Source organism: Numenius arquata, chromosome 8 (genome assembly GCF_964106895.1).
Source record: "Numenius arquata chromosome 8, bNumArq3.hap1.1, whole genome shotgun sequence".
Lineage (NCBI taxonomy): Eukaryota > Metazoa > Chordata > Aves > Charadriiformes > Scolopacidae > Numenius > Numenius arquata.
The window spans coordinates 50228937-50256540 of record NC_133583.1 but is presented as its reverse complement, the minus strand read 5'-3'; the positions used below and the strand labels follow the sequence as shown (position 1 = coordinate 50256540).

The window sequence follows — 27604 nt, the reverse complement described above, 5'->3', positions numbered from 1 at the left end:
AAGTTTGACCTAACCCCTGTTTGCGAGGATGGGCAGAAAGATTAACCCAAAAGGTGCAGAGATACTGTATTGAAGAGAAGCAGCAGCACTTAAGGAACTGAGAGTCTGAGAACGTTAACTAACATTAACTCACATTGACAACCATCTGATCCCCATGTCTGAAGCTTCTCTGGAGGTCCAGGGACGTAACATGCCCCCTGCCTCCTTAAATTCAGCATCTGTGGACTTGATTCAGACACTTCCTGAAGTAGTTCGCTTTGGTCTACAGCATGCTTGTATGTAGCATATCCCAGTGTGGTCACAGGTACTGCTTGAACATGAGACTGGCTGGTACAAGTTCTTGAGCTGGAAAGACAGGTTTCTCCTAACTCCATATGGATGGGGGTCTGGAAACTGGGTTCAGCCTGGGTTTGGAAACATCCCAGCACACCAGCCACCCACCTTGCCTACAGCCCAGGAGGAGGTAGCTCTACCTTCAGCCAGCAGTGTGGATAAAGATGACAGCATCCCAATTCCTGGGGTGCTGGGTCCCCTCGCAGCATTAGGGGCCCACATGAGGTACCCAGGCAGTGACTCCCACCAGACTAACTCCCCCAGCCAAGATGAATGAGCCCACACAGGGGAGCTGTTTCATTTCTCTCTTGCATTGTGTACCGAAGGTGTTCACAGCCCCTGGAATCATCCATAAAATTGAGAACTTTCCTTAAGCACAGAATTACAGGCCAAGGACACCTCTTTTCAGGCTCCCCTACCTTCACTCGGTTTTGTCTAGAAATTAACACACATACTATATGATTCTGGTCTTTTTCTAGTACCATCCCCAGTACACATTCCCCTCCTTTGCTAGGTGCTGTCAGAACAGTTTTGCCTTCAGCACTGTCACATTACTCACGCTGCAACGAGGAGGCTGGGGCAATGTTTCTCCATGGATCTGCCAGAGGTTCCTCAAAAGATAGCAATCAGGTGAATGTTTCCCATTCCTCTGTAGACCATTCTGGTGAGGTCAAAGGAAACTACTGATACACACCCTCAGCTATGCTCATTACTGGAACTAACACCACACTTGCCCCACCTGAAGCGTTGCACTCTTCACTCATCTGAGGGAGAAATCTAAAGCTGCTGAACAGCTCTAACAGCAATGCAAAGAAATGAAGAATGATTATGGGAAACGAGGGAAAAGGCTTATTTTGACTTTTAGCAATAGCCCACGTTGTTCATGTTCATAGCCCACCTAAAATACTGCACACTTTACACTAACTTAGTGTTAGGGTTAGGGTGACAGAGCCCTGGAACAGGCTGCCCAGGGAGGTCGTGGAGTCCCCTTCTCTGGAGATTTTCAAGACCCGCCTTGATGCAGTCCTGAGTAACGTGCTCTAGGAAATCCTGCTTTAGCAGGGGAGTTGGACTAGATGATCTCTAGAGGTCCCTTCCAACTCTGAAAATTCCGTGATTCCGTGAAGTGCACACACATAAGTGTTCTGTGCAATGCCTGCAAATTTGTCGGGGAAAAGGAGATATTAACATTTTCCCCAACTACAAAAGCTGGCTCCAGCAATACCTGGCACTTTAGGCTCCAGAGATAGGGCTGAAGTAATAATACAATGAATAAGCAATTTACTCAAGGTCACTCGGTGTATCAGTGACAAAAATCCCTGAGCTAAGGTAGAAGAATCTCCTTTTCCTCACTGCCAGTTCAGCAAGTCTTAACCAGCACTGTGAAATACAAGAGTCAACGCTGAAGTGAAGAACGGTGCTATCTGACTCTGCACCCAGGTAAGATTTTCTGATGAGTCCTCTTCTGGTGCTGCCACTCTCAGCTACAGAGGGAACCTAAGGCAACTCAGCTCATACTGCAGATCCCTCAGGTCTGTACTTCAACGAGGAGGGATGAGCCTGTGGCTCTGTCCCTTTTCCAGTTGAACAACCACACTGGACTGAGTCCTTAAATAACAGAACTCTGCTTAGTGTCTCAAAGACACCCAAAAACTTACTGGGTAAGCTCTAAGGAGATGAGTATCAGAAAGGAATAATGCTAACAGAAAGGTCAGAAGCATGATGAGAATTTCCAAGTTACATTGCTTTAGTTCTTAAATTAGTCTACAGATTGTCCATTTTGAAATTAGATTTATTACTTGATCAAATTGAAAACAACATACAGGCTACCAGAGTCTTGATTTCATCCCATGTTTGCATTAAAAAAACAAGCACAACTGCAGACATGTCAGACAACAGGAGCCCAGTTAGAGAATGGAAGAACAGAGATGCATTGGAAGCCTTGGGATACGTGGCTATGCTCCTCAAACAGTGCAGAATCAGTTCAACCCAGCTCAAAACACTGGGGAGAGAGAGAAGGGGCAAGGAGAATGGGTCCTACTACCGACGGTACTTCCTCTGGGGTCTGCTGATGGAGAAAGAGCTCTCCTAGAAGTCCAGCCATGAGCAGAAACATTACTGCAATCAGGTGCTTTACAAAGAATACAGTCACCTTTTTAAACCTTATAAAAAGTAATCACTGGCTTGGCAAGCTCATCCTTGAATTAAGGGCAAGCCACTATTTGTTTATACTAAAAACGCTTTTTATGGGTCCAACCTGAACCAGTCACAGATGGAAGCTTCATGAAAAGTGAAGTAAGGAGGTCTACTGCCTGCAGCATCACATGCAATGGACCTATGGAGGGTCATCAGAGCTCCCGTGGGGCATATTAAGCATGATTTCCTACTGAACACATTCAAGAAGCACCTGCCTAGCTGATACTCTGGCAGCACCTTGCCCTCACTGGAATGATGCTGTAACAGGGATAAATACAATTCCAAAAACAAACCACTGGAGAAAATTATCATCAATCAAAATCAAAGTAGAGGTAACTGAAAGCATATGGTACCTTTAAGACAGCTGCTCTGTAAAGAGCTTTTATTGCTACCTTCAAGCCATAAACCCAATTATTTTTGCAAAGTTAAATTATATAAACTCCTCAAACATCAGGGTCACCAATTTTAAGTTCATGGAGAGAAGCCAAAATGCAGTTCAATCACTGCAGTAGGTAAAGCACGCTCACATTTGAACAATGCAGCACAAGAACTGATGGAAAAATTGGGAAGGCCCTTTGTCTCAGAGTGCACGATGGCAGTGGTTTCCGACACAGTGCAGCCAACTGACAAGAGCAAACCTGGAGCCTGCAGAAAATGTAGCGTAACAAAACTCCTCTTCCAGAACAAATACTAAGCATAAGATCTCTCGAAAGTCAGTCAGTACTGTTAGAGGTGGGTGGCAAAACCTGCTGCAGTTGAACAACAATCCAAACAAATCCAGCTGTTCCGTACTAGGTCATCATTTTAGGATGAAGCTGTGGAGCCAGGTGTTTGCAGCACATGTAGCATGTGGCACCTAAAAGGTGCATTTAAGTTACCTGGCAGTTTGGGAAGAAAGCCTGAACACAGGCACCTTTTCTCTGTAGGGAGAACGGCAGATGATATGAAGAATATGTTTTTCAGTAGTACCCAGGTAGCGTTCAGTCTATGAGAAGTTAATACCAAATCTTAAGATACGCTGACACAACAGAGGCACGTTTGTTAAGGCCCTGCCAGCTCTTCTCCACATTTTTTCATGGCACATCACTTCCGAGAGGCTTACGTACAAGCTAAGACATCAAAGTGCAATTTCATTCCTATTTCCTAGACCAGAGTAACTGCAGCTACTAGACTCTGGTCTTAACACATCCCAATTTTTATCAAGCCAACTATCCCATTCATCAGAAAGCGATTTAATACCCTGAGACCAGGAGTTTTAGACATATAAAAAAAAAAAAACAAAACAACAAACCAAACCCCAAAGGAAAGCCACTACCTCCTTTCAGAATCTGTTTAAGCCTTCCAATACTGATGAATGATGTATTCCACCACAAAAGTGGGCCAGAATACCTCTACGCAAAACAGCGGTTGTGCAAATCTTTGCTACTCGTATCAGCCTCCTGACCCTATAAAAATGTAGGGATAAGTAAGATTTTCTTTATAAAAGTTGTAGTTTATTTCTTTTCTGATCAAGAGTTGTATCACTACACAATACTACATTTTATTGCTAATCACAAATCGATGCACCGGGGTTTCAGGAGAGTTTGGTTTATAGCGTTCCTATGTAACAAAAGGAAAAAAAGTTACAAATCCAGACTTTGCAGACACATTGCCATGTCCCTATAGAAGCAGGGATGCATTAGGTCTGTTTCACTAGAAAATTCTCCTCTTGAACTGTTTCTGGAGAATATGTAACCATAATTTTCTCCAGCAGGAAAGTCACCCCATCATTCCATGCAAAAAGAAGGTGTCCAATCTGCTCCACAGCCTAAAATCCCTTTCCTACAGAATGGGAAAGGAACACATATTTACACAGCTCCTACTGTGGTGTGTTAATGCTTAAGTTACTAGGAGCAAGTCGGCACATCCTCCAGGAACACCTACTACCCAGCTTAACTCAGCTTCCTATTGCTGGGTTACCGAGGTCCCTCCAACACAACTGAGATGCGCCCTACTAATACTCCATAAAAATGCTGCATAAACCTTTGCCAGACAGCACCAGAGCCACACTCCTGCTTCAGAAGAGCACTGCGCAGCCTTTCAGTAATACATACAGTTCAGTGCATGCTTTATCTGTCTCAGACCCAATATTAGCTGCTGTAAGCAAAAGCCTGCGGCCATGTGACAGACAGTGCTGTTACAGAGGAGGTACTGCACTGCTTCAGACACCGCTGCCCTGTTATCCCCAATACTGTGATGCTTGGATTTCAAGAAGGGAGAGTTAGGACTCCATCCCTTTGGTCATTATTGCCTTAGAGGGGGTGGGGAGAAACTCAAAAGAAACTCTTTGGGAGCTGAAAGTCTATTGGGAGCTGAATTCTTATTCTTGTTGGAAGGCTGCACTGTGCAGGGCTCAGACAGATTTCATTGATTCTGAGGCACGTCCTATTACAGTTAAACTTATGATTAAGTAAGTCAAAACAAGTATCAGAACAAAAATATTAAATGGAGGGTTAAATAATTTGTCCTATAGGATTCAATTTCACATTTCACCTGTTCCCACAAGCACCTCCTGTCTGCTTGGATCTGAACAGCTTACAGCTCAACCCTCAGAAAGGAGGTGCTGAGAAACAAGAGACTGAAGCTGCTTGCGACAAAAAGATGGATATAAATATAAAAAAAAAAAGGTTCAATTTCAAGCACCAGTAATACTGCCTGCTAAAGCCCAGGTGTGGTCACCAGGGAGACTCCCAAAATCAGGAATATTATTCAATTAGAACAACAGAACATACTATTCTGCAGCTGCCAAGATTCCTGGGTACAACTCCCAAAAGAGTTTGCCACCTGTCAAAATTGTCTCTAATTAAAAAAGCAAGACTGCTCGATGAGATGAAAGCAACACCCCCAAGCTGGCTTATTCAGTAAGGACCCAACTTCAGACCAGGAGTCTGCAGGCATCAGCTTCAGCAAATGGGATCTGTTTCACTATCCAACAGCTGCCTTTCAGCTACTGCAGAGCATCAGCTTTTTAGCTTCCTTAAAAAACAAAAGAAAAAAAACCCTGGATTCGAAGCATCCAAATATGGCCTGTTGTACTGGAGCGTTTAAATCCTTGGGGGAGGTGGGCATCTTCGTCCTCTGCCACAGGCAGCGCTTACTCCATGATGGCCCGGTACAACGCAGGTTCAATGTAATCTTCACGGTAACGTGAATTGATCACTCTCTGTCTCTTCCTCTCTTGTCTGACCTCCTTCTCTGCGAAGATCTCTGTGAATCGCATATCTGACGCTATGGACTAAGAGAAAAAACAGAATTAGTCACTAGAACCCAGATCAAATCCCTGCCTCCACACCCTCCCACTGCATGTATGAAAGAACCAAGTCAGGACACTTGGGAACGTTCAGACTTCTTCAAAAACTGACCAAACACAAAAAGAAAAATATCTCAGAAACTGGATTTAAAAGTCTGGGGATAAATTTAAGTGAACTGTAATCAGAGATCTAAAGAATCACAGGTTTCAAATTTAACTGAGTAGCTAATTTAAGTTCACAATTACTTTCTTAAAGGAATAAATATGCTCATCTGTTCCAATTTTCAAGCAGTCTAGTACATTTTGTGCCTTATGGAGCAAGAATATTTAAACACCTGGTCACAGGATTCAGCTATGACACATTCTTTCTTAAACCTCTAACACCCTGTGTGCCTGCCAACAGGGTCTGCATTAGGCTGTGCACGATCATGCTCTAAAGCAGGATACGCTACTGCATGCTGCCCATAGTTATGTTTTTTATAGCAGGAAGCAATAAAGCAACAGAACAGGGACCCAAAGGGGCTGTGGGATCTTCATTCTTGGAGATCATCAAAACTTGACTGGAGAGAGCCCTGAGTCATTGGTCTGACTTCAAAGTTACACCCTTGGAACAGGTGTCTGGAGCAGAGACCTGCAGAGATCCCTTCCCACCTGAATTATTTCACAGTTTTTAAAAACGGCCAGCTCTCTTGATGCCACCCTACTGAGAGCTTCCCAGAACAAAGGGTAAGTGAAGAAACTTGGCCATTGTTTGCAATTGGAATAGACAATGAAGCTTATGAAAGGATATTAACCTGCTGTCCCAAACAGTGACTCTGTGCTATAAGCTTCCTTCTCCGCAGAAGGAGAATGAAAGTCTCTCCAGAGCAAGACAGACCTTTGCTTCTGTAGCCCGATCAACCACCAAGCTTTGCAACAACTGAGGACAGCATCAGATTGTAATCTTTTGCTGCCATGCACTCAGCTTGCTGTTCAAGAACAAATTAAGTTAAATGAGCTTCTACAGTAGAAGTTTGCACCCTGTTGACCTACCAGCCTTGACTTCACTCTCTTAGGAAGCTCCTCGTCAAGAGTATACACATCATCCCTTTTCACCATCAGCTGTGACCCATCTTCAAATTCCACCTAGAAGAAAGACAGCAGTTCTTCCAGAAGTCTCAGAAATTAGAACCCTCCCACAGCTACCCAGAACTTGCCTTCTCCTTCCCACAGAGGCCTCTCTCATGAAATAATCTTCTACCGCTTGCATTTTGTAAGATATATATACAAGTATGAACACTGCAACAGACTTTAACCAATCCTTCACCAATCCCATGACAGTAAAAGCAGGCCAGCAGGTTTGGGATATTCTTGTATCACCTGACAAGACAGTCTGGCTGGTCACGTTAATACGGCCTGAACACCCATCCCTTTGGAAGTGTGCAAGGCATGATGCATTCTCACTAAACAGAGAAAAGCAAAACTAAACTTATTTTAAGTAGTTTAAGCTACAGCAGACTCCATTCCTGAGGAACTGCAGACCAGCAGTTTTTCAGAAGCTGACACTTCCAAGTAGGTAGCTAGATACAAGTAGAGCTGTAAGCAACCACTTTGCTCTTAACTCCAGCAACTGTTACCAGCATCTGGCATTGCTGAGAACTCCAAGTAACTTCCCCTGAAGTAGTTAAGCATGACTCCCCTATAGCTCTGCTGGCTTTAAGAACAGCCCTGTTAATATGATCAGCTTGTTAGGAATGATAACTCTTCAGACAACAATTCTGTACCTGGTACATCTGGATGGCATGTGATGCGACAAACTTGGCTCCGTAAACTTGTCCATCTGTCCATCTCACCTGCACAACTTCCCCTTCAGCAGGGGGACCTAACTGAAGACAGTCTCGACTCTATAGCATAAAGGAAGAAGGTGGGAGACACAAGGACAAGGGTGAGCAGCTTCCTTCTGCGAAGATCCAGCAAACTACCGGGAGTCCATCCCAGTCACATCTGACACCACCCCAACAATTACTCCATTTTAGGGATGGAGAACTAGGCTGAGAGACATCCATCTATGTCATCTGTATTTAAATCCCAAGAGTGGGCCCAACTTCAAAGTACTTCATGCAGGAATGGTATGCAAGAATCAGCAAGTTTTCTTTCAGACCTACCACTGCTGAACAGCCAAAGGTTAGCTGTGCTCCCTGTTACACCTGTTCCTGTGCGCCCTCAGCTAAGACAGTCTCACGTAACACCCCTACGGTCATCTTGCAACACCTCTCAGCCACAACATGACCTAGGGCTGGAACAATTACCAAATCCCTGGTGTGTCTGCTCTGCAGCAGCAAGAACTGACTCACAGCATGTGCCCTCTACCGGAGCCAGACTCCCACTGCATAACATACCACAATGTCCTCTGGATACAGGTTATCACTGAAGGAACCATCATCGAAGTTGACCTCATAGAAAGTCTCCTTTGCAAGGCTGACCACTTCACATTGATAGAAGCGACCATTCTTGTGCTTGCTGATAACTATCTGTCCAGGTGACAGATCCTGGAGTGCAGCCTTAGCTCGCTGAGAAGAGAAAAAAAAAAAAATCAAAAAAAAAAAAATCACTTTTTACACAATGACTCAATAAAGAATACGTTGAGGACATAGCTCCAGTGCTGGCAGACAAGGAAGCAAAATATTTCCACTGAGGTGAGTAACTCTACTCAAGCCATCATCAGCATGAGAAAAGTTCTGCCTCTGGCAATTCAAATGCTTAGAGCCTAATCTATTAGATGCTGTTGTCCTTAATTTACGTCGGAAATTAAGCTTTCATTCTTCAGGGCAATGCAAGGCCTCTATAGTAAATATTCCCTAACGGATTGTTGTGGGTTTGATGGCTAAAGGATCTCCATGGGAACTTTATAAACTAATCGATCACTTAAACATGAAAAATATATGACCACTCATGCATCCTGCTGGGGTCCCAGCACTAACTCCTGCATATTAAGTATCACAGCATAAACCCCAATATTATTCCTCATTACAACAACCACAGGAAGGGTGTAATGCTCTCAGTCCTTCTGGGCTGCAAAGCAAAATACAATAAAGGACCTGACTAAGACCACTCAGAGAAGCAGCAAGGTTGAGATCAGAATCCAAGATCAACACCGTTAGATTACACTGAACGTTGTGAGAGAGCCAAGCCTTCAATGAAGTTTTAAAAGAATCACATAATCTAACACTTTTCAGTCTCTCTAAGATACTGCGGTTCAAATCCTAGGAATCACACACCTACTCACCTCTGCCTGAGATGGAATCTTATGCCTGAAGCAGGTAATGAAGACCACAAATGGCCAGTCATCAGGCTGCATCATGACTCCTGCTGCTTGGGCACAGCTGACATGAAAGGATGTGGGACACCGACCATGTGAGCACTGTACACAGCAACCTGCAATTCTCTTTCTTCGTTTCTTGCAGAAGATGCATTTCTGTGGGCAGGAAACTAGTGGTTACTGGTTGGTACTAGCTTTTATCCCACACGAAGGGCTAACTGGTATACGAGTCTGATACTGTGCCACTTAATCTCTCTGAGAGCACTGCCACTCTCTGATTAAAAAGAAGCAGAAGACTACTGATTCTAGCTTATGACAAGGCAACAATTCATAAATTTAAAGTAACCCCATAGACGAAAAATATACCAGCTCAATATGCACAAAGCATGCGACCCAAGGATGCTAGCAACTGGAGATCTTGGATTAAATCAGCCTACAAAAGTCAAAAGGGTGTTTCAGCATTTGGCTATAAAGCTACACAGACACACAACAAGATTAGAATAACGGGTAAAGACAACAGAAGTTAACAGGTAAAATTCCATCACTACTACGAGTGACCCAATTACACTTGGGTCAGGCCTGATGGGCTGTTGTAGGAAAAGAATGTTATCTGTAATATACTAGAATATGCAAAGCACTTAAAATCATTTTCCCCTCAACACCGAGCTGTTAAGAGGAGTTAAGTACAGTTGCTTTCTTGCTGAATACATTCACCCATCATACAAATGCCTCATATCCTGAAGCATCTCAGGGCTCAACAGCAGTCAATAAAGCAAGTTTAATACTAGGGATTAGAAAAATAACAAACAAAACAAGTATTGCCATTACACCACTGCATAAATGCCATTTGCCACAGACTGAAAACTGTGGCCCTCTTGCTGGCTCCTCATCTGAATAAACATATACCAGAACAGGGAAAGGTTCAAAAAATGGCGACAGGGACAGTTGGTATTTCCCATACAAAGAACAGAGCAGATTAAGTTGTTCAGTCTGGAGAGGAGACAACCTGGGTTTGAGGGATAAGCAAAGTGTCCCAGATTTCGAACAGACTGGAGAGACACTTTGAAACCCAACCAGTGAAGCACAGGTGATCCTTACCAGCCTGAAACGTTGCAGGGGGATTTTGCCAACATCTACAGGACTCCGCTCTGCAATGTTCACAAATTTTGCCTCCAGTACAGCTACAGCACACATCACATGAACCCACCTGTCAGGACAGAAGACGGGAAAAAGAAATTAATACCGTTAGGCTAAGAGAGGACGCTCTGGAGTTTAAGTAAATACAGTTCTGTTGAAGTTTGCCATATAAACCACGATAAATGAGAACTGAGAACTAGCAGTATAATCACCCTTCCTACTGCTAGTAACAGGGTACATGCGGGGCAAAAACAAGACTTCTTCATAATTCTCATCTATTGCTAACAGGCTTAACAGGAGGGCAATTTAGTCCGGCTTGTGCTGGTTGCATACCTGCATTATAAAAGCCTGCCTGATAGGTTTATTCCTTCACAAACCTGATCCATAGCAACTGCTCAGTCACAACTGAATTAGTTTTGAGACCATGACCAAAAGGCTGAGGCTCCATAGGACATCCACAAAATTGAATTTCAGTATGTTGTGCTACTTAAAGCTATGGTTGCCCTTTGTCTTCATTGCTGCCATACATTATATGGAGAAATCAAAATCCTCTGTGAGAATGTACCGAGAGATGTCACCTCATCAGGAACCTTCATTTCATATGGTACATTACAACTCTGCACATTACACCTCTGCACTATAAAATACAAAGCAATTAACAGCTACTGTCAAGAGAAGACAGTGAGGTATTAGCTGAAGAGATGATGATTGCTGTATGTGAACACAATGAACACACTTTACATTAGCCCTCCTCACAGTAACCCAAAGTGTAAAAGGTGTTGCTGGTCACTCCTTTACACCAAATGCAGACACTGGCTTTAAAAGCTTATGCTCAACTACCTAGGAATTGAGCTTCTCCCTTAAGATCAAAAAATCCGGAACACTCACTTGTCATCATTGGCTCTCTGCAGTGCTCCTCCTCGTAATGAACACAAACAGCAGTCCTGGCACAAGGAAGAAAGCATTAGCTGAAAGAGTGAAGTCCAGAGCAGTACACTTGCTTCAGAACCTCCTCCTCAAAATGCACATCCAAGGAAGAAGAAAGTTTCACTGTCAGAAGAGAGCTAACTACCTCGTACAGATCAGCCCCTTAGCTCTCAAAATCTACTGCCCTTACAGCAACAGACTCCCAAGTCTGTGGAAGGCAAACAGACCTACCACTGAAGACTTGTTCAATTTGTTTGTTATGGGTTCCTTTTACTATGGCAATACCCTATATCCTTTGAGGATGCGTAAAGGGATGTGGAACAAACATGAGCCAGTAAAATTTGAAAAGTTGACCTATTCTGCTCATCTAGAATCTATACAGCGTTTTGAGGGAATCCCGTTCTTCTTGCCTTCTTCACATGTTTACACCTCCCTAGTTACTAACTGAAGTTAATTTATGGTACCTACTATTTCTAAAAGTAAGACAGACAATGGAGCTATTCACATTCATATAGAACATCTTCCCTATGACTCAAGTGATTTTGGCAGCTTTGCAATAATTAAAAAGCACCAAAATACAAGAGACCCGCTCCTAAACATTCTCTAAATTGCCTTCTTTTCACAGGAGAGAATAAAAAATAAAAACAACCACCACCACGTTATGGAAATGAACTTTGTATCCAAGTTCCCAGATGTACCAGACTTCCACCTGTGAGAATCTTATGAGAAACTTTACCTCTTCTAAGGCATTTTCTGTACACCTTGAGCACATCCAGTCTTCAGTGGCCTTGTCAGGGGATACACCGTAACAACCTAGAACAGACATATCCCATGTAAGAGCTTTCCCGAACTCAGACCCATTCCCCCAGGGCCCAGAAGTAAAGCAGGAATTTAAATCAACGAGCCTCAGGGTGATGCTGTATATTTGAAGTTATCCATGCAGCCAATTCTGTATTTCAATGGCCAGTATTCAAGTATATAGCATTCAATAAGGGCCGAACTTGGTCTATTTGTACATTAAACAGTCTGATAGAGGCTTGCTGTGATGTACAGGCTGCTACAGGGAACACTAGAGTTTAGGGTTAAATCCAGATGCACTCACTCGCATGAACACAGACGTGGCAGTTCTTGCACGTGATGAGTACGCTGGTTCCATCTTCCTCTAAGTAGGGGGTTGAAAGATTGAGGTCAGTGTTACTGCCAGTTGTAGTAAAGCACATTTCAGGAATCAGGGGTTTGGTTCGGATCTTCCCATCCACGGCAGCTGGAGTTACGCCAGAGTTTTGACTGTTTCCTCCACACTCTGCCTGTAAGGGATGGATAGGGAATTTAAGTTTTACGGGTAAAACTGTCTCATACCATCTTTACTCACCCATTATTCCATACATTAATCTTTCAGCACCTCCATTTCTTTCTTTAACTGGATTTAAAAGTTAGTAGGTTAGGTGAAATTTTAGTTAAGTTTATAAAATCCTCAGCTACTGCAGCTTCAGAATGAAGTTATTTTCTACTCAAATGGCTAAACGTAAGGTTTGAACTGCATCCCTCTAACGAGCAACAAGACACACATCAAACGGCATCTCTTCTGACAGAAGGGATGGAATCATCAAACCCACCTCACGCTCTATGGGCAACAACTCTGCTGCATTTCCCCCCACCGCCTAACACAGAGGATCATAACCCACTATCCAACACTGTACATTTATTCTACCTCAGTATGGGAGGACTGTGACCACACACAGAGGTACCTACTACAATCCCCATTATTTTTTCCTAGCGTAGTTCTGCACAAGTCTAATGGGCTTTGAAACTAATTTGTTCCTGGGAAACAAGCAGATTAAAAGTGCGGTTTCCCACTTTAACCGATGTCAAACCAAACAGCAATTACTTGTAAAGTTTACAGATATATGCTTCCATTCAAGTTACCCTTTTTAACAGCTAAATAGAAATGAATCTTTCTCTTTAAAAATCATTTCAAACCATCTTTTGTACCTTACAGGCCACCACAAAAGTAGCTTGCCTAATCTTTTAAAAATATTATTAGCAAAAATCGCAGTAGCAGAATGAAGCTGCACTGTCCCTCCTACAGTGCATCAAAAGGTATGGAAAGAAGTGCAGGTAAGGATCACAGCTGGAAAGAAACAAGAAATGAACATGTTTTCAACAAGTCTTGTTTATTCACAGATTCTGTAAAACTTACTGATTTACACTGTACGTTGCACATCAAGCAAAAGACTAAATGACTGAGGGAAATCTATACCAAAGTTGAAGAAAATACAACTTTTTTTTCCAAGCAGCTAGACACTTTTCTTCACAAATGAAAAGTGATTATTTCTCTGGCATTTTGTGCCAATTTTTTATTTGAATGGGTAACTGAAGTGAGTTCCCAGATTTGCTATAGACTTTCTGAAGTTGGAACAAAGACCCTAACCGCATCTCAAATCCTGGAAGGCTTTCTGCTTCACTGCCTGGTGTGGACAGACATTTGAAAACCTGCACCTAGAGTTTTCTGCTTAATAGCTTCTTTTTTGAGTTTTAAATGTAAACAGAACTTAAACCATCCTTAAATCGTTAACTTTATACACTGTCAGCAGTAGTGAAATCCCCACGTACTATGCAGCTTCTATGTAGAATTTCCAGTCCTAACAAGAACCTACTCTCAAAAAGGAATAGCAAGGCTGAACAGAAACTGTAGCCTATCAGTTTTGTAGAAATGCAGAACTATATGCAATATAAACCCTCAACAAAAATGTGAGGTCTTTATTTCCAAAACTGCAGTTAACATGTTTCTAGAGCCACCATAATCATGCAGTGATCTCAAATGAATCAAATACTCTTAGCGTATGGGAAGGGGCAAACTATCTCTAAGTTGCAGGTCGAACACGCAATCAACTATTCAAGCTAGATCAAAATTAGGTGGCTTATGCACAGCAAAAAATTCAGTGTGGAACTCCTGTCTAAGCATTTAGTCAACATGACAAAGGGGTTCTGGAACCCATCCCAAGCTGTGCATTGCTACAGCTGCACTTTGTTAAAGCACATGTTCACATGCCATAGCTACAGTCAATATGGATATACTCCAAGTAAAGGCAGCTTTCTACCTATGCCATCCACAAACACAACCCTAGATCCTTTTAAGTAAAAAGTTTTCCTCCTTGCCAGGTCCCCAAAGACCATGTTCTATGAGTGGACTTCAAGTGTTTTTTAAAAAAACTGTAGAAGTGAAGGTGTCAGTCTGGAAAAGAGAAGTGAGATTTTTATGGTTGGCTCCAGCAACATTCAAGCTCCATTCTGTGGTTTGAGCAAAAGCCACAGAACACAAAAGCTTCTGCTAAGCAGCTGGGAGCCCACGGGCAGTCCAGCACAGGTATGGCGAGGTTCAACCAGTTGTGCTCTCCTGGAACACTTCATTGGGGAGGCTGAAACACTGATACAGCTTTTGTTAACTGGCAATACGCAAAATGACATTTTTAAAACCATGCATCACAGCAGCAACCTATTCAGTTATCTCTACCCTAACATTAACAGGCTTGGTCTACATACCTGATACGTCTGGAAGAGCATACAAACAGCACAGTAAGGAGATTGCTGAGCCATGGTCCGATTGTATTCTTTTTCAGCCTCAAAATTTGGTGGCCGATTCTGCCACAGCTGGCTAAGTGGCTTGGCCCATGCTTCTGTCTCCTCAGCCTCTTCTTCAGGAGTTAGTTGCTCTGATGCTTCTATGATAAGAGATCATTAACTCAGTGATTATGTGTCCTTTTATAGATACCCTTCTTGCAAATGAACCTAAATAAGGGAAGAACTTATGAATGGAGATGAAAGAAAGACTGCCAGAAATCAAATTGAAGGGTGGTGAGAGCCAGTAACTTGGTCTCCTTTTGAAGAGCTTCTACTAATCAAGCAACTGTGCAGACACAAGATAGGCTTATTGGGTGAGAAAAGCATGAGATCCAAACTACATCAAGACTAAGGCTGTCAGCCAAAGAAGCTGGTAGTGCATTTTTGGCTATTTTTTAAAATAATTAATATTTACATCAATTATGGAATGTTTAAGGCAGATGCAATTATGCGACAGTCTCTGGTTTAATTTTCCTTTCAGAGTTGCGATTTTCCAAAGAATGGAAAAGGGAAGAAATACAACACCATTTGAGAGAAAAAGTTTAATGATGCAAGCACAAAAAAAAAAATAATAATAAAAGAGATAAGCACCTTGTTTAGGATGCAGAGGTGTCACTTGCTGACTCCTGTTTATTGCCAGTTACTTCACGGAATACCCCACACTGTCCACAGAAGCTAAGACCCTCTCTACGGTTTCCCAGAGAAACAAGGCTTACTTACCATCATCACTGATGCAGTCTTTAACCAAGAGCGGGTGATGGCGTGGGAGCTTGCTCAATGGCTGGCGACGACCCTTGGACTTCTTACTCTCCTTCATTGATCTTATGTACTCCTTCGCTACCTGGACAAAGAGAAGCAATTCAGCAGTCAATTAGCACATGTCCTTTTGATATGATTTTTACAGGAGCTTATTTTGAACTTAAAGAATCCGCCATAAAATGCACACATGCTTCCATTTTATTTTATTTTTTCTAACAAACTAACTCCAGCTCTAAACTAGCCAAGTTTTTGAAAGAACTGCTTGCAGCACTTTTGCTAGGGAAAACCAGATAGAGCTGTGCTAGCTCTGCTGAGCCTTTAGAATAGAGATTTTTCACAGGTCCCACTGTAGCTATTCGCAAGTCCGTTTATATAAGAATCGTGTAAGAGACAGAATGGTTCAACTTAGAAGAACCAAGAAAAGAAGCCTCATGCATTCTGGAGAAATCCTCAGTTTGGCTGTCAACCTGAATTCCAAATTTAAAAACAAAAAAAATAATAGTAATAATAAAAAAAATTTACAGAGGTCATTGGTCTCTTGAACTAACAGGCTTATTTTGAATGAAGGAAACTTTAACTCTCTCTGCGTATTACTTGCAATGACGTCTTTCCAGACAGACTGGAAGAAGGAGACTACAACAATAGTTATTTCCTCTTCCCTCAGTCTTATGTAAAAAGAAGTGACACACCGACAAAATTACTACTAGCCTGACAAGTAAGGCAATAAAGGCAATGAAAGACCCTCCTCTCCCTTTTTTTTTTTTCCTCTTCTAATCTGTTATTCCTTTAAGAGCAGAAGCAAATCTTAGATTAAATGCATCTTACATCTTTTAAAATCTCTTCTTTTCAAAAAAGAAGCCACAAGAGAGCATGATAATCATTATCTCTGATCTCGTACAAAGAGTTGGATACAAGCCTTCTAAGAAATAGAAATGCTTTTATTCAAATGGAATTAACATTCCCAGTTACTATCTGATGAAAAATTTGTTTTGAAATACACCACACTGGGGAAAACGATCTATACCCATACAAAATTTCACCTTTTCCCTGTGTGGAGTATGCAATGGAGACACCAGTATCAGCAATGGAACTTCTTTAGCTTAAACATCCATGAGAATTCTCAGTTTCAGCCTAATCATCAACAGATTTGCCCATTTGCTGTTCGGTTTCTGTAATTCCTGAATTCCGAAGACATAGCCATTATCGGCCTCCCACTCTCTAAACACAGATTTAAAAAGGGAAACAAAATAATTTGAAAAGATACCACCAGGTAAAATTTTAACTATTACAGCCTTCCCTTGGGTTGTCTAATAAAAAAATTCATTGGCAGTTCTTAAACACTCAGATTTACATTCTCTCAACCAGTAATTTTTGTTCCTTTTGTTTCTTTTTTTAGAAGGGACACACAGATGTGCACATGTGTATGATTTTGTACTAAAAAAACTCCTCAAACATATCAATGTTCTCATAACAAAGGTTGGATTGAACTAGGTTCATTTTAGGTACAACTAAGTGTCTATTACTATAAAAGGACCCGAGTCAGCCTGTCACACTACCACGTCAGAACCACAAAGCTACCCTTTCCCTTCAAGCACTTAAATAATTTCAAGAAGTTCTCAAAACAAGGGATCTCCTTGTTTTCTAGAAGAGGTAAGAGTACAAAACTTTCATCTTAGTTCTTGTTTGTTTAGAAAAACCCATAGGTATTAGAAAAACCACATTAACAACTAAGCAATCTGCTGTGCAAACACCAATGGAAGGAAAACGTAATCTGCACAGGTAGGAAGCTGTGTCACAGCAAATCCGTGACCACATAATACAGCCCTTAGGCTTTCAGTACTCTTGCCATTCATACCTCTGCCAGTTCTTGTTCATTCATACTGGTGGTGGCACTGGCTTTCTTTCCTGAAGTCTGTTCATTGTCAGATCCGTTGGCATCCCCTTTAGCATAGCTATGGACTGTAAGCACCCCAGCTGGCCCAGGAAGAGTTCGTTTTGCCAACAGATCGGTTGATTCAGAGTCAGAAGAAGCAGAATGCGCAGGCGAGCCAGGCTGAGCACTGGAAGTTGCACCCTGCTTCGAAGTGGCCAAAACTGAAGTGGAATTTGAAGCATGTGAAATGGAGAGATCCAATGCAGCTGCTTCTTGCTCTTCCTCTTCTTCCTCCTCAAGCTTCACTGTTTTCAGTTCTTCAAATTTGGCTGAGTCTACACGATCTAGAAGAAAGGATATACCGGCATTTTGTAAAGTCTGGGCAGCAGAGAGAACATTTGTGCAATCATTTGCACAAAGTCAAACAGGAAAGCAAACTACTACACACACAAAAAGCAACATTAAGTCACGTAGAGTAGATCATTAATTCAAACACCTATAAAATCATGGGTGGCTTAGACAGAGAATAAAAGCATCTACTCATTGCCTCTTCCAGTACAAGAGCTAAGGAATATCAAACAAAACCAGCAGACAGCAAGTTCAAAATAAACAGAGATGATCCTTTATACATTGTAGCTAAACAGCCCAACTTCAGGCCACATGATGCTGTGGGTAAGAGGTTACAAGCATTCATGGGAGACTTAGGAGAAATAAAAACCCACAAACCAATAGAAGATTACTAAATACAAGCTGCAAAGGGCTGGAAAACAGAATACTAGAGAGGGGTATCACATACGTTTGCCCTGTTCCTATATTGTTCCATAGGCCTCTTGCTCCTCCCTTAAGAGGAACGATAACCAACCCATTACATGCCACACTAGTTTTCCTCCAGCCTACTTGTTACAAAATTAAAAATAAAACACCTATACAGCATACCAGACACATGCTGCCAGGAAGCGTGCGTATGTTTTACTAAGCAATTTCTATAAACAGGTTGCATTACTCAACAGGGATACAGAGGACCTTAGACTACTGAGGCATCCAATACATTTCTGTATGCAGGCAGGCAAAATAAAAAGAGCAAAAGCCAAAAGCTAGAAACACCAAGTTCTTAAGCAAGTCTCACGCAATGCTTCCTGTTTCCTTTAGTTCAGCTGAAAGGCAACACCTCCATGACCCACCTGGTCAGTCAGTCACTGAAGCACCTACAGGATGGCTGCCTACACCTTTCCTCTCCCCCAACATTTTTTTTATAGAATTCTCACTGGGGAGTTATCCATAGGCCACAAAAGATAACAGGTCAAGCTGTGGTTCCGTCATTTACTCAAACCAGTGGCAGAAGTGGCAGACAAATTTAACTAAAGAGTACAACCTAAATTGTTTTGGATGCACTCTTTGGTCTTGAAAAAAATCAAATGGTAGTATCTCAAGTCTTATGACAGTAAATTTCTGCAGTGCTTGCCATGGCTCTGACAAACTAGTGTCTGCTTTTTTGGACATGACAACATCCTACCAGCTAGTATCATATGAAAGAGTGCCCCAGATTCAGCTCTAGCAGCTTCTCTCCCTGAGGAATAATACCCTGTCCCCTCCTAGCAGGATAAAGCTTGACACACAGTTACCTGGAGGTTTGAGCTTTTGTTCACCTTGCTGCACAAGTTCACTCGTAGGTCTCTCACGAGGCTCTGTCATGTCTGCTTCATACTGCGTGGAGCTCAGCTCCTCCTTGGGGAAGGCCTCACTCTCACTCACCTCCTGTGGCACTTCCAGGCAGACCCTGTGCCTTTTTGTTCCTATGCGATGCCTGGGGACGCTGCAGAAGACAAATCCGTATGTCAGGTTACCAAACATGTTAAGTGTGTTTAATTTCTGTCCGAATGCACAAAATACAGCCTGGTTTGGATCAATGTCTTATGAGACAGCATCTGGCAAGCCAAATAATTTCCAAATTATTCTGAAGTGTTTTCTTTGCCTTTACAGAAGCAGAGTCGGTAATCCTTAGGGATGACTCCTCAGCATCTGTTAATCATGTATTAGGCAGCAATGTTCTAGCCAGGCATTCTTTACCTTAAACAAAAAAACCCCAAACAAAACCCCAAACTAACCAAAATAACAACAACAACAAAAAAAAAAACAACCAACCACCAAAGACAGCTTTAGGAATAGGAGCTGACACTGGCTGAAAAATACTTAACTGCAAAATGTAAGATGATTAGCCTGTCCACCTTCAGCAACCAGGAACTGCACACTGATGTTGCAGTACTCATAGTACCAAAATTTGATAGCAAGTCCTGTCCCGTGATCCCAAAACACCGTTTTTTAATTCTGGCCTCCCAGTGTATGGTGCACACTTCCAATCCAGGCTTTGGATGCCTGTCCAAAGATGGACTACCTTCCAGGCTGGTGCATTTCCTGTCTACCACAGACCATGATCAACATGGACTCAAAAAGTAAAAAAAAATTAAGAGTAACTCCCAAAAAAATGGATTATTGCTAACTCTGACTACTGTTGTTCTATCAGAATGGCAAACATTCAATTGCAGCTGGGTCCAATTTACAATAATCCAACAGAAAAGCAGAGGACTGTATAAAGCACTACCTTTTTGTCTCATCCCCGTCCACCTCCTCTTTACATGTCTCTCCCGTTTCCATTTCCTCAGCACACTGTTTCCCATTCTTGACTTTTTGCATGAGATCCCCTTTAAGGAACTCTGCTGCCTCTGGGGTTGGAAGAGTATGGTCAATGACAGTCACGTCCTTCCCAGCTTTCCAAAGCTTGTAACGATCTGGCTGGTACTTCCTCACAAACACATCCATGGAGATCTTCACCATGTCCTTCCGACATGAGCACTGAAGTCACAAAAAATATTCAAGTAAGGGCACATACAGAAATGCAGAGTAGAATTGTTGAGTATCACTTTGCTTTCAGAAGCTGAATTGAAGGAAAAAAATCCCACATTTACATATAGTTAAGCTTCAGAATTCTCAAGATTCTTTTCCAAGCAATAAAAAGAGCATTTATTAAGTAACTAAAAACTGGGCAGAAAAGCCAGCAAAACCAACAAAACAGAAAACCAGATGTTATCATGATAACTAAGAAAGCTCACCAGCCTATTTACAGAGTTGCTAGTAGAAGCTGACTGTTGTAAAATGAGGTCATATAAAAACAGCTAGCAAAACCAGGGACCATAACGGGTAACTCTGAGCCTACCCAGAGCAGTAGAGGTTCCCCTCACCTGGGCGTGGTTAGAACTACTGCTTCAAATCATTCACTTCAATGTAACTTCTAAAAACACAACCCTTGTTTGTAAGGCACCCCTACAGGGACATAACACTGCCCAGTCTAAAGGTTCAGCCACGATACTTATTTTGATAAGTGACTTAAGTTACCAAACTCATACTTCCAGGCTAAACGGTCAATGAATAATGTTTAAAATATCAGACTAAATACTGATGAGTCAAGAAACCGCTAAGACCAAGCACACCCTTTCATCCTTGGGAAGACAACCAGGTCCCTGCTTTTCTTTGAAGCCTTGCTTGATCTACACAAAGCTAAAAACCACATTATTACATGCTATCCATAGTTGAAACGAGGACATGAAACAGGAGGCTGACCGGACATTGTTACCATATCAGAAAACAAACATCACATCTTAAATGGACAAAACACCGAATTCACTCCCTTCAAGCAAACATTCAGGGCTTAATGAGCAGCAGAACATTAGGCACTGCATTCAGGTTATTTGTATGCAATAGGATGGCAACAGACCACTTACCAGTACAGACTGCTTCCCATACTCGATCCACCGAAGAGTAGCAAAGTTGGTAGATTCAGCACAGTTAAAGCCATGATTAAAGCCAGCATGATAGCTATAAGGAAAGGTTATCATGAACTCTCCAGCCTCCTGTGTCACCTAGAAGACAATTGAGACACTGCACTGTTATTCACAACTTAGGAGTCTACTCAGTGGGTCTGAATTAAAGGAGCTCCCACATCCCTCATGCAGCATATCTGAAACCCCCACCCACAGATGGTGGTTGGAGTTACTTGCTGCAATGGATAGACTTGATACCTGTCTTCACTCTTCTCCTACTTATGCTAATTATCTGTTTACCAGAAAGCAACACTCAACAGTTTTTACTAAAACACAACTGGTCAAAATAGCACAGAAGTGGTTATACAATGAAATACTCCGTAACAAGCTATCTGAAGGTCATAAAGATACTTGCATTTAACAGCTACAGGTTTGGCTGAACAGTATCTAAGGCCAAGTATAATGTCTATCCACCCACAACTTGGAAATTTACTACTGTTTTCTTTTGCTGTTCATTATCACCTACAACTCTCAGTCACCCTTGTACCGCTGCTCTTCAGCATTTCCCCACTGTCTAACAAAGGTTCATGACAACAAAACCCTTCAGCTACCCAAGCAAATGTCACTGTACTTCTGAATACCAACTCAAAGCCTAGATCTTCAATGTGTGTGTGTGTGTGTGTATGGAGGGCGAGTGGCAGGTTATCACCTGAGAAAGTAAGAAGTCTGTAAAGTTATTAATGTAATGAAAAAAAAAAATAATAGGAAACAAGCCATATTTTCTATCAAGGAAGCGGATTACAATAAACAAAATTACTAGGGGACAAGTGCGAAACAAAAAAAGAACAATCTCTCTTCACTGAATATATAGCCAAGGAGTGAAGTTATTCTAACACAGGATGTTGTTGCAGTTCGAAATTTAACAAAAAAAAAAAAAAAAAATCTCAGAAGAGAGAGCCTTTTCTTGACAGATTTTTCTGTCCCAAACTCTTTCAGACCCCAACTGCCGGATAAACGGAGGTACAGCAGGAAAGGATTGCCTTATGTCCTCCTGTTCCTGTTTTCCTCTCTAAGCATCTGCTATTGGCTGCTGCTAGAGATGAGACAGGGCTGCATGAACCTCTTGACTGAGCTACTATAACCATGATTACTTTTCTACACCTTATCAAATGGGATGCCGTATTTCTTCAGAATTGATGGAGAGATGAGGGTCATCTTGTGACGGAGAAACGCTTCACAGCTTTGGGCACTTCCTGGAAAGAAACCTGTTTAAAATAAATGCAAGGAGAGATGTTACTGTTCTGCTGTGAACTAAATGAATTTTTCAGTAATTTTTAGGAAAAGTTACTACGCAGCGTTTTTCCCTAGCCCTACAAGTATAGACCTCTTTATTTGAAGTGTGCTAGCTTGCGTACTGAAGAGAAAGGATAACTCCTGGAGATTTATCTTTAGCAGATGCCAGTTTCAAAGAGCATAAGAAAGACCACACATAGAAGGATCTTCCCTTGGCTATAACTTTCCAGTTCTAATAATCGATAGTCAAGGATGTTTTCATTAAAGGCTGGGCAGACCACAAGTGCGTTATTTGTAATGCGACATTTCTCTTGTGTGTATATTTTAAACACTCAGAAGTAATATAAACTATATTCTAAAAGGCAAATTATCAGTTCAGTCACGCCAGCCTGTGCTCTTATAAATGTTACAGGCATATAGTACTCTAAAAGAGCTGAAACCTGCTGAGGCCACCCATCCCACCTTCCGCAAAAGGCAGGACACGAATTGCTCGATTACCTTTTGCAAGTCTCTCCAGTCGCTTCCCATGCTCTGGAGGGATCGAGTACCTGCAGTCGTTAAGAACAAGCCTGTTAAGTTCAAGTGACATGACAAAATCCCAAAGTTTGACAGGAAATCATAAATGGGCATCAAGGGATTAATTGCTTAAAAAAGTAAATACATTGTCCGTCTTTACACTGTCTCTTTCAAAGGACTCTTTATCAAGGACTTTTACATTTCTGACCAACTCCTCCACTGACTTTTGCTTAAGCAGTCAAGGAAGTAAAGTGTCTGATGTATTTAATTAGCAGATCTGCGCAACAAAACATGAACTACAAGAAGAAAGGGAAGAACACTTCCTGACCCATCTCAGTTCACAGCCACGCAATTGCTGGTGTACTCAGTGCAAGAGAGAAAATGGAATAATCTCTTTCAGCCCCTCAGACCAAGATGGGATTAAGTCAGATGCAGTGCCACATCCTTAACGTGCACAACCTGCAGCCTGCTCTTTCTGGGCTACATCTCTCCCTCCTTACACACCTTTTATGGGCACTGCAAAACTCCTAGTTGGCTTGACTACAGTAAATAAAACGACCTACTTTGCTTGCTTTCGCTCTGGAATAGAGTGCTATATTCTTGATGGAGTTCCTTGTTAAATAAATCAAACTAAGGTACCAGCAAAATTAACTTCTTCCACATACTACTGTAAAAGAAAAAATGGCCAAAAGGTTTATCAGACTGAACTATTCTGTTTCATGTTCCCACGATATTGCCACTGCATGGGGTTGTTCACTGGTCACATGGCGCTAACTATTATTTTTTACTTCAAAGTTGTACTAGAAGGCAGCCAAAAATACTAGCTTCCAACAAAACTGCCATGGAAACAATTGTTGAAGTTGCTTGAGAAATTTATTTGTGAACAGAAGGGAATGATTCACTCTTAAAATGCAACCCATGCTTCAGAAAAATTTGGGAGCCTCCCCTAAAAACAATCACGAAAGCTCAGACACTGGATGAACCACTCAGCAAGATCCGCTAGCCTGCTTTTAGATCAACGATAAATAGCTACATTTCAAAGTCGTTAAAAAACGCCTGTTTTCCTAGTGCCTATGTGACAACAGGCACATTACCTCTGTATGGTCATTTTAGAGCTTCAGGAAATCATAAGCTAGCTTTCCAAGTTGTAGCCCTATCGTAGCAGAGAATGTCCACCCTGTATTATAACTCTGAAGAACTCTTTACAACAGCAAATAGACTTTCTAGAAGGTAATCAAACAAATGCTACTGAGGACATATGCTGCTTTGCAGTTCCTTACAGGTTTCTTGTCATCAGATTGTTCCTGTCATCGGATACAACTGCAGTGCAAGATCGGAGGGATGGTAATTCCTTTAGTCAATTCTTGTAACATCACAACTTTGACTCCAATATTTTATGGTGGTGTTTTTCTACATCTAAAAGCTTCTCTAGAAAAATCTTACCATGACTTGGGTTCCCCAAAATGCAAATAATTAATACTGTAGAGATCCATGTCCTCGGTATGCCAAGCAAAGGAAGTTTTCCACATGCCAAAATATAGGTAAGGAGTATTCACTCCTTCAATGGTTATGCCGCTTTCGTTCTCCACAATATCCAGGATTGTGTTCAATCTGCCAATATTCCACGCATCTACATGCTGCAAAACACAAGCCTCACGTTAAAAAGGCTTTATGAAAAACAGAAGCACAAAACTAAGACAACAGTTGCAAAAGCCATCAGGCCCTTGTGGAACGGCACATCAAGACAAACCATCTACTGGCACAGCTCAAAGCATTAGCTAGTTCACCTAAAACAAGTTTCTCATGGTGTTAGCTACATACTGATTGTTTACTAGCCACCTCTGTGGAGGGGAAAAAAAAAAAAAAAGTTATCAGCCAACATAATGATTAGGAAGGAGAAATAATCATGAAGCTACAGACTTTACAGAGCAGAGAACAACAGCGAGAGCTTGAGCTGATGTCTGAACCCTCTCTAACAGAAACACTTTTCATTCTAAACATCTTGTTTTTAAAAAGAGTAAATCATCATAATTTAGGTGACTAGCAAGTAGATTGCATACCCTTTTCTAGTGCTTAGCATCCTAACACAAAATGGCTACAGAGCTGTCCCAGGAAAACACACGCACAAGTGGATACCAAAGCTGTGCACGTTCAGTGATCAACACTTCCAACTCCCACACGCCTCTCAGGACAAAGCAGTATAAAACCAACACTTACGCAACAGCAGTTTTTGCTTTCTTGAACTAAACTGTATTACGCTGACGCTCTAACGGAGGTCCCTTAGAACATTATCTCTATTAGCCTCCTTTAACTACCTGGGTTAAATGGAGAGTATGGTATAAACATACGGTTTATTGTGTTCCTGCCCATACAGGAGCTGGAACACTACTAACACTATCATTAACTCTTTCTGAAAGTTAAGAGTCAAACGCTACATTAGGATTTATGGCATGCAATATACGAGGATAACCATCACTTGAAAACCAGAACAGTTTTCTTACCTTGTCATAAAGCGTGCCATTAACATCGGCACCGTAGATAGGGGCATTGAACGTAAGGTTCTTCCAGTACTTTCGTTCAAGGTCTTCAAAGTCCGTGTAGCGGGGTGTGCAGTACCTGAAAAAAAAAACAAAGATACTAAAGACTCTGCAGTTTGACAAGTCAAAACCAACCTTTGCCACCACTGAAAGAATCAAAGTTAAAATAAAAATACTTAATGCATGTCATCAGCCAGACCCCTACCTCCTAGAACAGCAGTGAGAGCAGCCACAGCTCCGTTCCTGTGAGACTTGGGAACAAAGGATCAGGAAGAAAATTACTTTCCCCCCATTTCTCAGTTTACTTTCATTTTTGCTTTCTTTGTGCACCTCTCTCTGGTCACAACAATTTCATTTTCTAGTTTTTGCTACTTAGCAAGGAAGGATGTAGTCAAAACCAGAAAGGATATAAAAAACAGCTTGAAAAAAAAAATAACCAAAGTTTTCTGCCACGGCAAAAGTAACAAACATTTCCAGACTCACCTGGTAGTAAACTGGCCAAGCACGCTCAGTTTACCAACAAAATATCTGCTCTTAATGTCCATTCCCTGCTAACTATACTGGCCTCTTTGTGCAGCACCAGGGGATCAAATTTAGGCTCTAACACCTACTTAATGCGTGTGTATATATAGATATATGTTTTAGACAATTACATATATAACATAAGAGAGTCATTTTCATTAAATTATTATATTAAAGAAACAGAATCTTAAGATATCTGATGCATACTGCTCTAGCAAGGCAACATAAGCTTCAGCGGACTGACTGCAGCTGGGAATTCCAACGCCGTTTCGAAATTGCTATTCCAAAAGCTCTTTTGGTTATACTCCTTTTAAAGCGATCTCTTCTCTGTCTCCTTTCTCACGTCAAGAACATTCCCTTCCCTACCACTCAGTAAAATTTTCGAGGGTCTAGGTAAAAGTTTGGATGGTTTCGCTGCTGAGGACAAGGCAGACAGGAGTCCACAGCAGAAACACAAAGTTCCGCCGGCGCTACGCGTCCTCTCGCCAGGTGACACAAGCGACAAAGGTCCCCATCCGCACAGCCAGTTTGACAGGCACGCCTCGTCTGCCCAGGGCGTTACGTCCAGGCCTCGGAGAGGCACCCATCGGTAGCCAGGACCTGGCCCCGGGGAATTCGGGCTACGGGAACTCCCCCAGGAACCACTGGCGGGGAGACGCGGGCGCAAGACGTACTTGTCGCTGTTGGCGATCCTCCTGAACTCCCGGACCGTCATGGCCTTCTTCTGGATGTTGTACTGCGTGAAGAGGCCGGACTGCCCCGTCACCACCTGCTGGATGGGCGCTGGGATGACGAGCTCGTCGATGTCATCGTAGCACCGACGCGGCTTCCACTCCTTCGGGGGAACTATCTGCGGGGAAGCGCAACGTGCCCGGTCACCGCCCGGCCCACCGGCCCGGCCCGGCCCGCGGCGGGGGTCGGGGGGAAGCGGAAAACTCGGGGGAAGTAGGGATGAAACCCCCTCCTCTCCCAAACGGGCCGGGGCGGGCCCGCCACACCGGGGCACACAAAGGGCGGAGGGGGCCGGGGCCGGGCGGTGGAAGGGAGGGGGTGTCGCACCTTGGCCAGCCCGGCGCGGTGGGCGCCCTGCGACTCCACGTAGGCGATGTACCGGCTGAAGTCCCGGAACTGCTCCATGGTGGGGCGGAAGGTCATGATCCGCGCGCTGGGGTTGAGGCTCTCCAGCTCCGAGGCCATGTTGCCGGGCCGGCCCTGCACGGAGGAGGCGGCGGGGGGTGTGTGTGTGTGTAATGGCGGGGGGGGGTGGGGGTGGAGGGGGGGGGCGGGTCACCCCACGCACCCCTCCCCCCACCGCCCCGCCCCACCGAGCGCACACGCCCCGCCCTCCCCTGCCCGCCGGCCAATCGCCGCGGGGTCCGCACCAGCTCTGCCTCCCCATTGGCGGAGGCCGCCTGCCCGTCAAGGACTACGGCTCTCTTTTCCTCCCTCACAGCGGAGAACGCCACCGATTCACGCCCCTCCCCCCCA

At 42.8% G+C, this 27604-nt stretch overlaps 1 protein-coding gene across 2 annotated transcripts; it reads right to left on the bottom strand.

Annotated features, from left to right (window-relative positions):
* Positions 1 to 2065: 2065 nt before the first annotated feature.
* KDM4A (lysine demethylase 4A) lies at positions 2066 to 27322 on the bottom strand. Of its 2 annotated transcripts, none has more exons than XM_074152847.1 (21): positions 27176 to 27322; positions 26791 to 26966; positions 25559 to 25673; positions 24501 to 24694; positions 23040 to 23089; positions 22410 to 22513; positions 21210 to 21347; positions 20033 to 20283; positions 19056 to 19246; positions 17416 to 17777; positions 15522 to 15642; positions 14724 to 14902; positions 12283 to 12487; positions 11917 to 11993; positions 11142 to 11197; positions 10215 to 10323; positions 9084 to 9272; positions 8197 to 8367; positions 7582 to 7701; positions 6851 to 6943; positions 2066 to 5803 (listed from the first exon to the last, which is right to left on the bottom strand). In XM_074152847.1, exons 1-21 carry the CDS (start codon positions 27311 to 27313, stop codon positions 5663 to 5665), a joined length of 3180 nt encoding a protein of 1059 aa, XP_074008948.1. In that variant the 5' UTR covers positions 27314 to 27322; the 3' UTR covers positions 2066 to 5662. The 2 variants fall into 2 exon arrangements, with proteins under 2 accessions (XP_074008948.1, XP_074008949.1); XM_074152848.1 differs by having other exon boundaries at positions 2115 to 5803; positions 19080 to 19246; positions 27176 to 27313.
* Positions 27323 to 27604: the final 282 nt, after the last annotated feature.